The sequence below is a fragment of the Hesperophylax consimilis genome, chromosome 1, assembly GCF_061612785.1.
Source record: "Hesperophylax consimilis isolate HC1 chromosome 1, BYU_Hcon_1.0, whole genome shotgun sequence".
Taxonomy (NCBI): Eukaryota; Metazoa; Arthropoda; class Insecta; order Trichoptera; family Limnephilidae; genus Hesperophylax; species Hesperophylax consimilis.
The window spans coordinates 42459997-42478913 of NC_142836.1; the positions used below are offsets into that span (position 1 = coordinate 42459997).

Sequence of the window (18917 nt, forward strand, 5' to 3'; positions counted from 1 at the left end):
GTCAGGCTGAGATATACATATCTCCTAAAAAAAAGTCCATGGTCGTTCAAAGATAAAAGATAATAAATTATAATGTCCCGAATTATGGATTACCGCCATCTTTTGAGATCATTCCAAACTAAAATTACATATCAGTTAAACCAGGGGTGTCCAAACTAGATGGGACCCAGGGCCAATAAAAAAGACTAAATACATTGGTGGGCCGCAAAATATTTATAAAAATAAAATACTGGTAATAATACGTAATATCGTTATTTTATTATCTACTTTTTCATTAATTTGTCTTTTACAATTCTGTCAACATCAACCTCAATACGTGGGCGCTTTGTGCCATATTTTTTGTATATCGTGCGCCCGACGCTTTTTCACAATAATACTATCATTTTTCATTCATTATTGCTTTAAGCTTATTTTAAAAATTATTTTGAAGTTTTTAGTTCGATATTATTTAAAAGCGTGTTTTTTAGTTTTTTTAAACTATATTTATTTTTCACTTTTTAGTTTCGTATGCTACAAAAGCGTGTTTTTTTAGTTTCTTTAAACTATATTTATTTAATGGTAGTTTCTTTTTTACCGACTATGGTTCTAACAGGTAACTTTTATTCCGGAGAGGGAGCCTGAGAAACGGCTACCACTAGGGCCGAGGAAGGCAGCAGGAGAGTTACATACAAGCAAGCAAACAAGCAAGCAAGCAAGCAAACAAACAAACATACAAGTGAAGTTAATATAAAAGCGTGTTAATAAAGTATTATTATATGCAGTGGGTACACCTACAGACCTCTTTGTAGTCGGTGTAACCGAACCGGACTTTTTTTTGAAGTCGGTTAAAAAAAGGTTCAATGGGCCGCAATAATCTAAACCGCGGGCCGCATGCGGCCCGCGGGCCGTGGTTTGGACAGCCCTGACAGGGGTGTCCAAACTAGATGGGACCCAGGGCCAATAAAAAAGACTAAATACATTGGTGACATTGGCTAAATACATACAACTTTATATAATTGTAATAATAATAATATAATTATTATTACTAGTAGTTAATAAATTTCCAAGCATCATTATTAGCAGTAAACTGTTCAAAATCACAAAAACACTCAATAGACAAGCACCGTGAGTTTTTTTTATTTTTTTTACAAATCTGTCAAACTTTCTGTCTACGTGTCTACGACAAAGGCTATCTATGGAAATGATCAATATTATCTTTGACGACTACGAATGACGTTTGACCGAATGAAAATACTTTTACTCACATATTTGACGTTGTACTATTAATTATTATACTTTCATTATTCGATAGATTTGAATTTCTATATGTATCAGTGATTTCTTGTATTTACTAAAATGTTTATCATAAGTTTATAAATATGCTGAGTGATAGGGATAAGTCGAAGGGCAATAATATACTTCCAACATCAGGTGAACTGTATTATGAGCCTTCAACGCACCTGGCTCTTTGTCAACCGCACTTGATGCCCCTCAAATCACTGAATCTCAAGAAACTCGACAAATTACAAGAAGAAGCTAACAAAGCTTGGATGGACTTCAAGAAAAAGTCTGAAGACAAAGAGAAATAATTCATAGTGGACAGTTAACCAATTGCTAAAGATGGCTTACACCTTATTTATCACTGAGATCATCTCGGCGTTTATCCTGGCAGCTTGCTTGCTGTATCGCTATGGAGACTGCTACCGGAACCATATTATAGTCACCCTGGCCGTATTGACAGCCTGGTACTTCTCTTTTCTCATCATGTTCATTCTTCCCTTGGATGTCAGCTCTGTAAGTTTTTTTGTTTGATATTTTGCACAGTTTGCCAATATCACAATAACTATGAATTTTAATTTAAGTTTTGAAGTTCTTCTTTCCCAGTTTCAAATATTGTCATTCGAGACACATGAAAGAATGTATTATCTCCAGTTATGGATGATTTTCTCCACGTATCGTGTTCTGGAAATAGGGTAAAAACTTCATTGTACCATAATTTTCTCCAGGTATCAGGGTCTGTAAATAGGGTATAAACTTCATTGTTCCATAATTTTCTCCAGGTATTAGGGTTTGGAAATAGGGTAAAAACTTCATTGTACCGTAATTTTGCAATTAATCTTCATTGCGTGCAGTATGCCTGGGTACATATTGTTATTTTATTTTAATACTTATTTATTTATTGAATCAATATAATCATATTTTATCAGATTTTGCATATGTATTAGAAAATGTCACAAGGTAAAAGGTTATTGTCCCAGCCGAGATTTGAACTCCTGGATATTCTGCTTTCTTTCAAAGTGAGGACTTTTGCCTATCAGAACGCTTCTATAAAAACTTTCGCAAATGTCACTGCTTACTAAAAAAATTCTAAATAGCGGCAAAGGGATCGTTTTATGAGATAATTTTGAATTTTGATTGGTTAATGATGGAACTTGAATGCGCGTTTTACCATCTCTTCAAACGTATTTAGTTGTTTCTTGTAATAATTAAGTTGAAAAGAAGTGTCATTTCCATAATCTGCCCCTATTAAAAGTGCGGCGGTTAGGTAAATATTTATCTTTATATTTACTTTTGACGCATGTCACAAAATAGTAAAACTGTCCCCGTGAGTTTGTGGTAAACAGACAACTCAACACAATGCTAATTCAACACTCCTTTAAAAGTGAAATAAAGTCATGAAAAGTGATGAAACAAAAACAAGGTTAATTATATTAGGTTTATAGGTTAGTTTTTTTTCATCGCTTTTAATTACTTTTTAAAAGTGTGTTGAATTGTCATTGTGTTGAGTTAACATGAAACCGACCGTTTTCCACTTACATTTACCTCAAATTTGTATTATTGTCCGTAATATATTTGTGTGTAACCGTTTTACGGAGAACATGAAGAAATAAATAAATAATATGGTTATTGAAGACAATATTAGCAATTCTTAAACGAAAATCTGAAATAGTAAAAGATACGTTCGCATCTAAGACTTGAGAACCCAGGACCCTAAACTTACTGGGTCGCCGCTCTACCAACTGAGTTAATGGCACTCTATCTCCTTCGGTCATATTCCTAGGCGCCCCGGCAAGGCGAGGGTCCTGGGTTCATGTCCTAGATGTAACCGTATCTTTATCTGCTTCAGATTTTCGTTTAAGAATCGCTAATATTGTCTTCAATAATTAAATATTACAATTTGAGGTTTTACTCATTAAGTTATTCCAAAAATAAATAATATGCTTTACTGATGGCCCTTTGGAGACTATCAAATAATGACTTCCCTTAAATAACTTACTGATTATTTCAATCTTTCCTATTTATGAAAGGTATCGCATTGTGCTTGGATCCCCTGCAATTGAATGAAAAAATTATGTACTTTTACAGCCTAAATTTAATGTTTCGACTTACAGAATTCAATAATTTGTTTTTGTGAAAGCACTATGAAACAATACTTGGTTACTTAGATACATATTATTATAATACATGTGACTCCTTATTTTTTCCCCTTATGTTTATAGTTTCTTATTCTGTTTCAGACTGTGTATCGCCAGTGCCTCCAGGAGCACAATGTGACAAGTGGAGGCGCCACGTCCAGCCTGCCCCTGGCAGCGGGGGGCAACGGCAGCTCCACTGGCCCCTCCCCCTGCCAGCCCCCGGGCAGTCTGGTGGACAGCAGTGTTTTCCCCAACTTGTGGCGCGTGGTTTATTGGACATCGCAATGTCTTACTTGGTCAGTACATTAAAATAAATTGTATTAATAATCATCAGGTAATAAGCATTAGAAAAAAAGGTTATTGCCGCAATTGAGATTTTTTTTACTTATTTTGAAATGCAGCGAATCCAATAACATTTCACAAACAATAATAACAAAAACATAACATTAATAAGATCGATCGGTTAGAGACCACAGCCTTGAGTTAAACAAAATATTTGTTGCATCTTGAAGTCACTGAAGTTTAAATGAAAATTTTCTATCTTGAAGACAGGTGTTTTGAAGTGTATTCATTCTCCCCAATGGTATGAATTTTTTAAAAATATTTATAAGGTAAATTTATACAGTAACATAATAATACAGTGTTTCAGATTATAAATAAAAAAATATATTTATCATTACGAGAGTGTAACTACTCATGTCTAAAGGGAAAATAAAATTATAAATAACTTATAACTAAAGGGGTACAAAAAAAAACTGTTATTAGTTTTACAAAAAGTGAAGTGAAATAGAACAAAAATGAATGCAATAATATAAAGTTAATATAATTTAAAACTAATAATAGTATAAGAAATGTAATGTGTTATAAAGGGATGCTAATAATTAGCTAAATTATTTTAGGTTATATTGTTAATTTTATTTTAAAATTTCAGTTTGATAATTTCAATCTTTTCTCTGACCAGGCAATTGCTTTACCACCAAACCAGACTGTTTCTTATTTACAAATTTCTCCACTGTTTTGCGCCCTGCTCCAACGCTCTGAAAACGATAGATAATAAAGATTACTCTTATTTCCAGGTTGATCATGCCGATGATGCAGTCCTACAGTAAGGCGGGCGACTTCACAATCAAAGGCAAACTGAAATCCGCCCTCATTGACAATGCCATCTACTATGGCTCCTACCTATTCATCTGCGGCATATTGCTGATTTACATCGCTCTAAAGCCAGGAGTCCAGCTAGACGGAGCCAAGCTAAAGGCAATAGCCTCCTCCGCCAGTAACACCTGGGGGCTGTTCCTGTTGATCCTGCTGTTAGGGCATGCGCTGGTGGAGGTTCCTAGGGCCCTGTGGTACAGGTCACTCCTGCCATACACCCTGACGCATAGTTACTTCAAAGCGGCTAAGCTCAGTTCTGACAAGTGTGAAGCCGAAGAATCGGTAGACGATATTCTCGAGGTGAGTTGATTTTGGAATGTCTTGATTTGATCAATTGTTTTTGTGTAATTAAGTTTGCAACCCTCATTTTGAATGTTTTACATAAGTATCAAAAAAGGAATGATGTTTCGACTGAAGCATTTGTAGGTCAAGTTTAGATATCTGATACGATAATTAAAAGTTATTGAGAAGTAAAATTAGATGTCCATAAAAACACTGATATCCTATCGCAACAAAAAAGGGATCAACCAACCAATAATATTTCAGGAGAAAATTGATTGGGAATATCATACAATATAAACACATAAATTTGTTTTTGACCACTTTATTTTAATTACACTCAACCGGTTTCAGAAGTACCCTTCCTTCCATCAGGAGAATATTAAACTTGTAAGATACACAACACTTATATATATATGGATACATATTTTTATGTGTTGGAGTGGGAGGTGAGCAAAGGGAAAGGGGTAATTTAGGGATATCAGGGAAGAACAGGGCGGTCTCAAGGAAATACATATGTCTAATAATAATAATAATATTTGGCTAATTTATATAGCGCCGTTTTCGTGAGAAATCACCTCAAGGGCGCTGTACAAATATATTCCTTAAATATTTAACACTAGAACTACTGACTTAAAACTAGTGACTTACGTCTGAGACTTATATCTAGAGCAGCGATTCTTAACCTCGGGTCGCGACCCAAATTTGGGTCGCGAGAGGTTTTGGGTTGGGTCGCGGAAATCGCGTATTGATATCCCGATCGATGTCACTAAACTAGTATAGTCACAATTATTACTACTCTCAGAACAAGGACATCTATTGTTCACAATCGCGACATGTTAGTTCTGTTTTAATGGGCGGAAGGGCGCGGGGCGCAAAGCGAGGAGTGCGCGCCATCGCCACCGCTCGGCTCACGCAGTCGGCATCGCTCGGTTCGGCTCGGTCACCACCCGCGCCGCCCGCCGCACCGCGCTGGTCGGTCGGTCTCGTCTCATCTCGGTCAGTTTGCTAGCGAGTTTGTTTACGATTGCACGCTCGTTCTCATACTGTTTTACGTGAATAACGTTTATACTTGACTACAATACACTCTTTGTTGACAACTACAAAGTGCTACAAAATTGTGATAATCAATTGTGGAAGATTAAAAGTGCAACTCGCGATTACTGTTATCGAAAGAAGGTAAAATATTTTTTTCCAATAAATGACATTGTTAGCCTACAATTCGCCGATGAACGAATAGAATAGTATATTTCTATAATTTGTCGTTTTGTTTCAGTAAGTCTTTCGAATTGTGGACAGTCATGGCGAAACGGATGTTAACATACAAGCAAGAATTTTTAGCCTTAGGATTTATTGAAATAAAAGATCGCTCTGGTGTGCCACGTCCACAATGCGTGGTTTGTACGCAACTTCTTTCAAATGAATCGCTAAAAATAAACAAATTGAAGAGACATCTCGAAAAAGTCCATCCAACGTACGCAAATAAACCGCTTGCTTTTTGGAAAGAAAAAGAAACACAAACAAAGCGCATGAGACTTGATGCACCATCAAGTTCAGCAACAGTTTCGTTAGAAAAAACTACCTACGCTTCTTTCGAAGTAGCTTTAAAAGTAGCTCAATGTAAAAAACCCCATAGTATTGCTGAGCAGTTGATTAAACCAGCTGCAATAGCCATGGCAAGAACTGTCTGTGGAGATGAAATTGCGAAGAAGCTGGAAATGGTGCCAATTTCAAACGATACTGTGAAAAAGAGAATAGATTTAATGTCATCAGATATTTTAGAACAATTAATAACGGATCTCAAAAAAGCCATCAAATTTTCAATTCAAATCGACGAATCAGTTGATATTGAAGATTTCCCACAGCTGTTGGTGTACGTAAGATACAGAACTCCACAAAATTTCAATGAAGAGTTCCTGCTTTGTGAAAAGCTCTCTGAAACTACAACTGGGGCTGATATATTTCTTTTAATAGACAAGTTCTTTGTGGAACACCAATTACTGTGGGACAATTGTCTCGCAGTCTGTACAGATGGAGCACCGGCAATGATAGGGAGTCGCATCGGGTTTTGTGCCAAAGTCAAGGAACGAAATCCAGAGGTTGTTTTAATACACTGCTTTTTACATCGAGAAAACTTGGCTACACGTGATATGCAGCCAGATCTACATCAGGTGTTACAGGACGTAATACAAATTATAAATTTCATAAAGGCACGCGCTATGAACTCTCGGATATTTCGACTGATGTGCGAAGAAATGGGTTCAGAACACCAGAATTTATTATACCATTCGGATATTCGCTGGCTATCCCGCGGAAAGATTCTAGCTAGAGTTCTTTCTCTTAAAACAGAAATAGAAATATTTTTGACAGATAAAAGACACGAATGTGCTGATCGCTTCAGTGACAACAAATGGATGGCTAAATTGGCATATTTGGGTGATATTTTCCACCACTTGAATCAGTTGAACACAGAAATGCAAGGTCAAAATCGCACTGTAGTAGACATTTATGAAAAAATTACTGTTTTTAAAAACAAAACAAAACTTTGGCAAAATAAAATTGCTCAATGTCAATTGGCAGCGTTTCCAACATTAAACTTGTTTTTGGAAGATCTTAATCTTAATGGCAACCGTATTTTCGTGGAGACCATGCCTATTTTTTTAGAACATTTGAGAAGACTTGAAAATGAAATGGAAAGATATATTCCACAAAATGTCCATATCGTGAAATACAGTTGGGTAAGAAATCCATTTGAAGTAGATGTAATGGGCGTTGAAAACGATTCAGCTGGATTACAAGAAGAATTGCTCGAAATGCAAGGTGATGCACTTTTAAAAGAGAGATTTGCCAGAACGAGTCTCACAAAATTTTGGGCACAATTATCTGGGAAGCCTGTTCTGAGCAATGAAGCTGAAAAAGCCCTGCTACCTTTCCCAACTACTTATTTATGTGAAGCAGGATTTTCATGCCTTGCTGTTATGAAGAATAAGTACAGGAATAGGTTGGATCCTCAGCATGACATGCTGTGTGCACTTTCTATAAACATAACTCCACGTATACATGATCTTTGTTCAAAAATACAACACCAGGGTAGTCACTGATTATTTTGCTGTAAATTTTTTAACTGTTTTAATGCTGGTCTGATTTTAATACAGAACATTTAAATAAATTTGTTTATTTCTAATTTTACCAATACATCGTATAAATTTTATAGTATAAAATTACATAACCTGTCAATGGAAAAAAAATAAAAAATTAGATTAGGGTCGCGTACTTCAAATATATTCGTACCTTGGGTCGCCAGCCAAAAAGGTTAAGAACCACTGATCTAGAGACTTACGACTAAGGCCTATAACTACTATCATAATAAAATATATATTTACATTTGTAGAAACTTATAACTAAAATTAACATTAACAATCTAATTTTACAAGCGCCAGAAGAAGGAGGAAGTTCTATTATATTAGGGTGAAAAGAATAGGGGAGGAATGCAGATTACGCCAAACTCTGGGAATTGAATAAAAATGCACTTTCTAGATGAGAAAAGTGTGTAGAAACTCATTAAAAAAAGAATTAAGGCGCGGAAGAATAAATTGAGGGAGATACAGCCGATCAAAGTTTAATAAAATTGCACTTCGCGATCTGATATTATCACCATATTCGGACAGTCCGCCGCCATATTTTGTCACGAAAATCAAATTAAAAACTTTTAATACTTTTGAAATTTCAGTAGTGCCATCCAAAAAATAAAAAGTGTTGCCATATAATAATATCAATGCATGGAAAATTCTGAAAATTAAATATCATTTGCCAGATTGGTATGTAGTTTATTATTTAAAATCTTGTAAATACTTAATTTATGTATATATATATAACCTAACCTAACTGTGATTTTCTATAACAAAAAAATGACCCTTTAATAACGCCCACTCGCGTCCCCTTTAGAGTTTTATCCCAGTTTTCAAGTAGTTTGTGGGCTACGCTAGGTTTGTATAGACGGTTTGTGATTTAATACTAATACCTTTTTTCCATGTTATTTCCTGTTACACAAAATTGCCCCTTTAATAACGCCTGCTCGCGTCCCCTTTAGAGTTATATCCCAGTTTTCAAGTAGTTTGTGGGCTACGCTAGGTTTGTATAGACTGGTTTGTGATTTAATTCTAATACCTTTTTCCCATGTTCTTCTGCCTACTCTAACCCAAACTAAAAACCTAACCTATTTTGTAAAAAAATATTATTATTATATGGCAACACTTTTCTTTTTCTGGTTGGCACTACTGAAATTTCAAAAGTAAATAGTTGTTAATTTGATTTTCTTAAGTCATAATTGATAAATAAAACATGGTTTCTATGTATCGCGTACGAAGTTTCAAAACCCTATAACTCAGTTAATAGTGCCGACCCCCACCTAATTCTTTCAGATTCGGATTCCCCAGCCCTAAATTAGTCTAAATCAAGTTCAATTTCGGTTATACTCCCATAAACCGAATTTTACCCTCAGATCGCGAAGTGCAATTTTATTAAACTTTGATCGGCTGTATCTCCCTCAATTTATTCTTCCGCGCCTTAATTCTTTTTTTAATGAGTTTCTACACACTTTTCTCATCTAGAAAGTGCATTTTTATTCAATTCCCAGAGTTTGGCGTAATCTGCATTTCACCCGAGAATAGGACTAAATGATAAATTTGATTATTCAATGAACTACAGTTACTATTTATGGATTTTCTGATTTTCAGTGCTTCTAAGTTATCTAAATTTTGTTATTTTTTTTTTTTAATACAATAGTAACATACGGAATATCATAGTTGAGGAATGCGCTGCACCTCTTGACTTTGAAAAAAACGCAAACCACCTAATGAAACCTTGTGACACTTATGAGTAAGTTCTGTAGAGTTGTTTTAAGTTACGGCCTACAGGGTGAAGATTATGTTATATTCGTGTAGTTAAATATTTATAAATTGTTTTCCTCAGTCTCTGCAGAGTATTCATTTGTCACTGGGCCCAGGCAGCCCCCTGCGCCGACCCGTGGACAGCATCCTGCAGCGCGTGCCGACGGAGCTGCGGGGGCGCATGGAGCGGCGCGCACTGCCCACGGCCCCCGCAGCGCCCCCCTCGCTAAAGGCGCTGGTGCGGCTGCACAAGCAGGTCATCAAGTCCTTGCAGACACTCCAGAGAACGCAGACGCAGTGGGGGCTGCTGCTGGAAGAGGTGCTGCACCTGGAGGACGTGGCCGCCAACCAGCGCTCGCGGGAGCATCGCTTCAAGCCATCATTCTCGCGCACACGGTCCGCAGTGGCGCGCTTGCTCTACACACCCGCTATAGGTACAACGCAAATGCTAAAATTGAAACCAATATTATGAAATTCTTATACTTAATTTTATGACTAAATATGTAATAATTTGTAGCAATTCCTGTAATGGTGCTATTCCTTGAAATGTCCGATAAAGCAACCAATCTTTGAGGAAGGAAGGCACAAATGCCTTAATCTTTGTTAACAGATTCACTGCCAGCCTTAGACAATGAAGCTTGGAAAACTCCAATGATTTTTTTTATTATATCAATCTAATAATATTTTTTTCTTTCTTCTGTTTTAATTATAAATAAGTCAAACATTCAAGCACAAGACTGGCATTACAACAACACATCTCGACAATTGCCGCATGAACACGGAGCAATTTTATTTCGAGGCACAACGCTAATTGGCAGGTGCGGAGTTTCTCAAAACATTTGCAATTTGACAAATGGTGGAGTTGGCAGTGAACTTGTTAAGGCCACAGGTGTAATAATTATCTTTTGCAATTGATCCTTAAACATTAGCAGTGACGTTGGGCAAAAATTAACTAACAATGTATCAGACCGGAGTCCTTTACATCGACTGTAAACAGGGGGCTGGGTTTTCTAGTCGGTGAGCTGCTATATGTTCAGGGCCTGATCCGGTTGCTGTGATGTTGTATATCCAGGGAGAGAGCAGTCAGTAGTCCAAGGAAGCGCAAGGTCAGAAGTCAAAGGCGGTTGTAGTGGTTCCAGCGGGAGAAGCAGACCAGAGTGAAGTGGTTAGAGTAGATGTCGGAAGAGAGATACTTGAGATCGCTTTTCGCGCAGTATATAAAGGGAATAGCGGGACCGTGCACAGATTGGTGTGCGTGTGTCAGAACCGCCCCATGTTAACGAGGTGCATTTTTGTGCAGCCTTGTGTGTTTTCACTTGATTTTAATAGTCAATATTAAAATTATTTATTCAGTAGTACTCTTTGCGCTGCTTCATCTCATGAAAACTGCTTTTCCCTAACATTTTTAATGTTTTATAATAAATTGTACAGTATGAATCAGTGGGTTCTCAGCCCGACATTTTTGTTAGGAAATTCTTATAACTACTTAACACACTTTGATCGGGTTATTTTTTTCGCCGGCAGACCGCTGAAAACGGGCGAAAATAAAGGTCCCGCGCGAATTTCTTTAATTTGTTTTAAATCGCTATATCTTGGAAAATAATGGAAATATTTTAATAAAATTTTCTACATACTAACTCAGAATAAAATTTACCCAAGCTATAAAATTTCTAGCCGAAAACCAAGTATTATTTCTAATGCAACTTAATAAATCGAAAACAAAGTCATTGTTGGGTCATTAGGGTTCAATTTTTTAAGTATAAACTAGGTTTCAATTTTATAAAATTACATATTATATTTTCACCAAGCCCAAATCATGACAAAAACAAAATAATTGCCACATCTCTAGTATCGTCAGAGTGACACATTATTACCCATTCAAATACCATGTGTGCAATTGCCCCTCGCGTGGTAATAATATTGGTTATTTTTTCAAATGAAATTTAAAATAATCACTTACCGTAGAATGCTTCTCGTATTGCTCACGTTCGTTTATTGTTTTTCACCATACACTATTAGGTTTAAGTTTCTAACCACCTTTATATAATCAGTTATAGTTCACATCTAAAAATTGTTCATCTAATATTTCATTGTTCTTCCTCCATATCACTTTCTTCAGAATCACTGATTTGTAATGGCATCACTGACATTCTTCTCCTACAAGGAATTTCTTCACTTTCGCTATCGAATTCACGCAAATAATTACTAGAACAGGCAGATAAATTATCTGCGACGATTTCATCATCACTTTCGTAATTTTCAGAATCCATTTTCAAAGGTTTGAAAAAGCAAATATAAATATTATATCCTCGGAACACAACCGTAGGACAATTTGCTTTTTAAAAACTGGCATGCCTTTGTAAATATTTATTATGGTCCGCCTAACTGCTTTTGTTAAATGCGCCCGACACTCTCCGCTCGCTTGCACCTAGGAGTTGAGTGGGTGCGGAACAGAAATAGAGATATTTGTTTCAGGTTTCAGGGTCATAAAAACCCTCATTCTAGGAATTTAATTATTACAATAACAGAATATGTTATCTAAATTACTTATTTCGTTGATCTTCAAACACAGTACCTATCAAGTGCCAGGTGTTCAATAACATAGGTCATTTTAGTTGAAATATCGATGTACACAAAAGACTCCAAGATAAATACTAAAAAAAGTCTTTCATTGCAATTTGATAATTATGTACATATAGTTGGGACCTTTACAAAGAGATTGGTATATAATATTCATATAAAAACATTGGATAATTTCTTCTTTTCTGCCATTGAAATGAGGCGGGCGCAGAAGGTAGAAATACCCTTCCCGACGTTAAGCATCAATCGACCGAACGGGTAGAAATACCCTTCCTGATTAAATAATAATATTAATGTTTATATATTTCAATCTTACTTTACATCATAGATGCGATTCCACCCTTTCAACCTGTAAATTTTTATTTTGCATTACTGCGGCGAGATTTACACAATTTTTTATTTTTTTTATTGAATATATAAACACATTACAATAATTTACAAATGTAGATATTTCGAGGCTGATTGCGAAAAAATTAGAAATTTTTAACAAAAAATTGCCCAACTCAATCTAACATTAATTTGCGCAATTATATGTGAACTGAGAAATGTTTTACTAGCTATTTCGTGCTTTGCGGTGATTTGCTGACTGTCGCCGGTCAGTGTTTGGCCTGGCTCCGCCTGGGCAAAAGAGAGGGGATGCGATATAAGTACTGTGTCCGCAGTGCGCACTGAACTCAGTACTCCCCGGTCGGGGAGGGGATACAATGTAAATACATTTTTTTAATTTTTTTATTTTTTATGTGACACCTCACAAGAGCGTCCCTGCCTATGCAGTGTACAGACAGGGGAACTATGTCACCACCCGGTTGGGCGGCGTTGTGAGGCGGAATAAGGTAGGGGCTGTAGGAAGGGATTTGTTAATGCGGGCCTTGAAGAGGCTCGGATTATAGGAGGGAGGAAAAACAGATGCCGGTAGCTCGTTCCACATACGAGCCGACTTACACAAAAATGAGTTGTAAAAACGGCCCGTTCTCATGAAGCCAACGTCAACCGTGAACAGGTGTTCAGCTCGTGTCCGTCGAGTTTCGCGCATGTGCACCGGTGCATCAGGAATCAATGCTGCTAGCTCCTTGGAGCAGGCTCCATTGAAATACCTGTAGAACAGACACAGCATGCCTACATTGCGTCTATGCATTAGAGAAGGCAATCGGTCTGTTAACAACGGATTGTCAATCAGACGGATCGCTCTCCTTTGCACAGATTCAAGCAGGTTTATTAAGTATTTTGGGGCACCAGCCCAAAGGTGGCTCCCAAATTCAATAGTTGGGCGGACTTGAGACTTGTACAGGGTCAGCAGCTGGTCACTGTTGAAGAATCTCCTAGCCCTGTACAAGACGCCCAACTTCTTGGAGGCCTGATTTACTCGGGCTTCTATGGATTCCCGATACTTGAGCCGGTCTGATATAGTAACTCCAAGCATTTCAATGGAGTCTTTATTGGGGAGAGTGCTCCCATCAAACTAGCTTACATACTACATACATACTAGCTTTCTCATCCTTCTATAGTCAGAAAGCTGCTTCGTGGATTTTGGGTAGCATTGTGTTCGATACAAACACATACATACCATATTGCAGTCATAAATACATATATACATACTTTAATCGTGAATGTGAGTGACGATAAGCTATAAATAGGGAACGGAGGATATTTCATAATTGCATATATTTTGGCCATATTTTACCATTTTATTTGTATTTTTTTGTTTAAGTGTTTCTACAATTAGAGACATTTTTTGCAAATTCATTGCAAATTATTAACTGGTGGGGTAAAGTGGAAAACAATTACTGCATTAAACCCAAGTCTGAAATAATTTCAAGAAATAGGGCGCTTCTAGAACTGAAAGTACATAAATGCAACTTCAGGATTGGCGATTGGCTGCTCGAAGATTAAAAAGTTATATCCTTTGATTTTACCTTTTCAGAGTGGTACTGGGAGTGCATAGTGAAGCGCTATATCCTGAAGCTGATGTCCATGGTAGCCATCCTGCTGTCCGTCAGCGTGGTCTGGTCCGAGGTCACCTTCTTCAACAGGTCTCCCGTGCTGTCCATCTACGCCGTCATCGTCAATGTGGCCAAGGCGGATTATGACTATATGACTATTGAGGTAATAATTACTATTCCATTATGTGGACCCATCCATTAACCTCTAGTTTGCCAAGAAATCCACCATGGATTTGCTAGTGGTCCGTGGCGGTTTTCTCTAATGTGCGGATGTACAGTGAACCCCAAAAAAATAACTTATATGGATTATAATACTAATCCTGACATCCTGCCACAACTCCATAGTAAAAAATCCACCAATGGGAAGCCCGGCCTAGCGCGAATTCCAGAACGCAAAAGGAAGCTAAAAACCTATGGTATATTGCAAACAATATAAATTCTGTTCCGAACGGTGCTAGTAGATATCTATGGGCCAACATTTGGTATTCTTGTGCGCCGCGATAGCTTTGTTGTACTCGAAAGAGAACATTACCGAATGCATTCGAGTAACATATCTACTCTGCATCAGTGGGCTTCCAACATAGGCACTTATGCAGATACATATACATATTCACGTTTACACGCATCATAATATTTGTTGTATTGTTGTCAAGTAAATTATTAAGCATTTTATTTACTTGTTCCTGCATTTCAACAATTATTTGGTGCACCAATTTCAAGTAAACTGTTATTTTGTTTTTTAAATTACTTTAATGCCACATATTCCCCAGCAAAAAATGTATTGGTCAATGGACGTATTATTTCATGTCGCTAATGTAGTAGGCAAATACTGGTATTTTTTTACGATTATTTTTAAACTTTGTAGACAGTTATTCATGCTAATTCTTTTTGAAACGGTCTTCTAGATCTGCAGTATATAAAAGACTTCATATATTTAAAAAGAAAAAAAGTTGATTTTCTTACCTTTTTTAAATCGCTTTAATGTTGAACTTCCAATGATTTAGAACAGAGGTTCCCAAAGTGATCTATATGGACCCCCAGGTGTCGATATGGGCATGCTGGGGGTCTATGTCAGCGAGAAAAAAATTTGGGGGTCTACGAGATTCAAATGGGGGTACATACGAGCGGACCCCCATTTACATCAAGTCAACATTTGGGAATTCCGTAAATGACACAATAGACCTAACACAAATATAATAGACTGAGAAATTACTTATTTGATATTTGTATTTTTATATTTCGTAAAGTTGTTAATTGAGGTATATAAATAGAGTCTACGTTCCTTTTCTCGTCAGAATTAATATATTCAAGCAAAACATTATAATATATTCAAGCACATTGGAAGCCGCGAATTTTCCCAGTTCCCCAACTTGTTTTTGAAAAACGTCTGGGGTAATAATGACGTTCAACATTTAAATGCACTTCACACAGACTTCAAAACTAAGTTTGAAGACATTTTGACTATGGAAATGCAACGTTGAAGACCGGATATCATGTGACAAGAAGAACTGACCGGAATAAGCACTGACAAAAAACTTAAGGGGCAGTTCTGTAGGGCTAACCACAGAAAGAAATTCCCATTGCTTTTCCTGCTTCATTTTCATTTGGTGTAATACCTCACAAGAGTGCCCCTGTCTGCACAATGTAAAGACTGAGCAACTATACCGCCACCCGGTTGTTGGGCAGGTAAGGAAAGGGAATATTTATACTAAAAAAATAAATGATTATCATATGGGACGTTAATATTTTAGGAAAATTCAATATTCGGCAGGCAGGGGGTCTACGGAAAAAAAAAAAATTTGGCAAGTGGTCTACGGGGCAAAAAAGTTTGGGAACCTCTGATTTAGAACATAAACCGCCACTGCTAGTAGCTCACCGCACTTGCCTCGATTTTATGGTATTTTGAACCTTAAAATATGCTCCTAGTACTCTCAAAATATATTTTATTCGCTTGGCAGGGAAATAATGATCTTAATAGCTTGATCTCTTGCTTGTCATTTCGTCACTTCTGCAAATATATTTATTTTTTATGTAAAAAAAGCACATTACAGAATTCCATGTCAAATTCCAACATTCCGATTTTCAAAAGTCATAGTAATTTATTTATTTACAGGAAAGCTTCATTCGACTTATTTTTATTGTGAAGAACGCTTGTTTAGCTGGAAAATTCAATAAAACTCGTATTATATAATAATAACATTTGCTAATTTATATAGCGCCATTTCCGTGAAAAATCACCTCAATGTGTCTTAATTATATAATATTTAGAAAGAAAAAACACATTTTTTCTGAATACATATAAGTAGCTATTCTAGGGAAACTATATAGGATAGATGTATACAATTTGTATAAATACATAAACACATTATCTGGTAAGACAGTACAAATTACAAAAATATAATTTTGCAAAAAACAAGTAAATTGTTGTACAAAAATAATGTCAGTCGGCTTTGGGTGACTGGTATTTTACCCCTAGCACCATAAGGAGTACTACTACTAATGCGGGAGGATGGCATTCCATGGGTTAATCTACTTCCTGTGATGGTAGGTACATGTTGTCTTGTACACGGTAGGTCTGTGTTGTATGCATGCGAAACCGCACAAGATTCCCAACTGCTCCCAAACATCTGGAGCCAGTGAGTCTATGGCATCATCAATTGGGTATGATATGAGACAGGAGGCAGTGGGGAGGGAAAGGTGATTGGAAAGAGGAAGATGGGGGAAGTACCCGGAAGTTATTCAGAATTGGTTACCAAATATGCCCAAAGCCTTTTCAATCAATGTTTCAATTCTGAATGGTAGTCTTATATCAGGGCGATACTGAGAGTATCTTCCACTTTGGAGTGTGCTGCAAATATAGTATATATTATTTAATGAGTAAATTGTGAAATAACACAAATGTACTTGCTCACACCGGGATTTGAACCCGCAACCTCAGGAGAGCCTTACTCCTCCACCACGGAGGACATGAAAATTATTGATCTTCCTAAATTCGTTAATTATTTTTATACCCTTGTTCGAAAAACGAACAGGGGTTGGAATAGCCGCACTTTAAAGGGCTATTCCACACAGATAAAGTATAAATGAATTATATGGCTTGTGACAGGCGATGCAAAAACACAATACATAACGTTAATCCACAATCAACTTACCGGGAGGAGATGGTGAAATCTGCATAGTGAGCATCATCTGTCAGCACTGGGACGTTTAGCGTGGTTGTTAGCACTCGTTATTTTAGATTAAATTGCGATAAAAATACGTCTTATGATTATTCCGATTAGACAATCGGCGATCGAGAGTTGACAGGACGAACCGTTTTTGTGCAACTGCTCGGCCCACGGCCTCCGTGGATCCAGCTGACATGTGCGAAATTTAAACTATACAGTTCAAATTCTGACGATACGATTGGTTAGTACACGGCCTGTCAAAAGCAATTGGCGTTACGGAACATTCCGCCCACCAAAATACAACAACGTGTATTTTAAAGAAAATTTAGAAACAAAACGGGCAATGCTGTGGAACGTTGCGTGAACGAAGAAATAGTGAAAAGAGAGAAGAAAAAGAAAAAATATATATATTAATAATAATAATGAAAATGATAAGAAAGAATGCGCCGCGGAAGCGAAGATGATTAGTCACATTGACTAGGCAATGGACATAATTTGGTTAATGTAGAGCGATGTAGAGCGTCTATCACAAGAGAAGTAAGCTTAGATTCGCGAGGAAGTAGGGCAGGATGTTTATACTCGAATTCGAGCCCAGATCGAGATAACCTGCCACCCACCCTGAGCACACCGTGGTCGTCAATGAAGGGATTAAGCTTCCGCATTTGTTTCGACATAAGGTTGCCCTCTTTCAAGCGCGTGATATCATCATTAAAATGTACATGTTGAGTGCGTTTAACTACTGTCAAAAGTGAAGTGTGAATTTCGGCACGGTTTAATGGAAGATACAAACGACGAGATTCTTTATTCTGTAGGTTGTAGATGAATCTAAGACAGTAACCGAGAATGCGTTGGATCTTCTGAATCGAAGAAAATTTAATTAGTAATAGGTCCACCAGATTTTCGTCCTGTTGGACAAATAACGATCGAACTCGTTCCTCAGAGTGAAGTTCAATTTCGTCGACATTGCCATCGAAAGACGGCCAAGAATCGAATGACTGGATCCGCCACGAAGGCCCCGCCCACCATAACGTGTGATCGATCAGATCGGCTGGGGATTGACCACAAGAAGCGACATCCGCTGGATTATCTCCAGATGACACGTGATGCCAGGAAGTCCCGTCGAGAGCATCTTGAATGTGACTGACACGGTTAGCCACGAAAGTCTTCCAGCGACACGAAAGAGAACGTAACCAGGCGAGCACGATGGTTGAATCCGACCACGCAAAGGTATTGGAGATCGGAAGCAATGGTACGTATAAATCTTTGACGAATTTTAATAGATCTGCTAGAAGAACTGCCGCACACAGTTCAAGGCGAGGCAATGAAATCTTTTTTGTGGGGGCGACTCGAGACTTGGCGCAAACCAAATATATTTGGACTTTATCGTCAACATCCATGATTCGCAAGTAAACTACCGCGCCATATCCAAGTTCCGAACTATCTGAGAAGCCATGAAGTTGACATGACTCCATGTGAGGGAATGACACCCATCGAGGGATTTTGAACGACTTC

General features: G+C 37.3%; 1 protein-coding gene across 2 annotated transcripts in view; it reads left to right on the forward strand.

Annotated features, from left to right (window-relative positions):
• Nucleotides 1–1455: 1455 nt before the first annotated feature.
• The window catches only part of LOC149426951 (LMBR1 domain-containing protein 2 homolog), a 30913-nt gene continuing 13451 nt past the window's right edge, over nucleotides 1456–18917 (forward strand). For both annotated transcript variants that reach the window (XM_089634307.1, XM_089634315.1), the window contains exons 1-5: nucleotides 1456–1773; nucleotides 3498–3691; nucleotides 4472–4850; nucleotides 9801–10152; nucleotides 14220–14401. In XM_089634307.1, the coding sequence (XP_089490433.1) occupies nucleotides 1600–1773; nucleotides 3498–3691; nucleotides 4472–4850; nucleotides 9801–10152; nucleotides 14220–14401 (1281 nt within the window). In that variant the 5' untranslated portion in view covers nucleotides 1456–1599. The remainder of the gene's footprint in view (nucleotides 1774–3497; nucleotides 3692–4471; nucleotides 4851–9800; nucleotides 10153–14219; nucleotides 14402–18917) is intronic.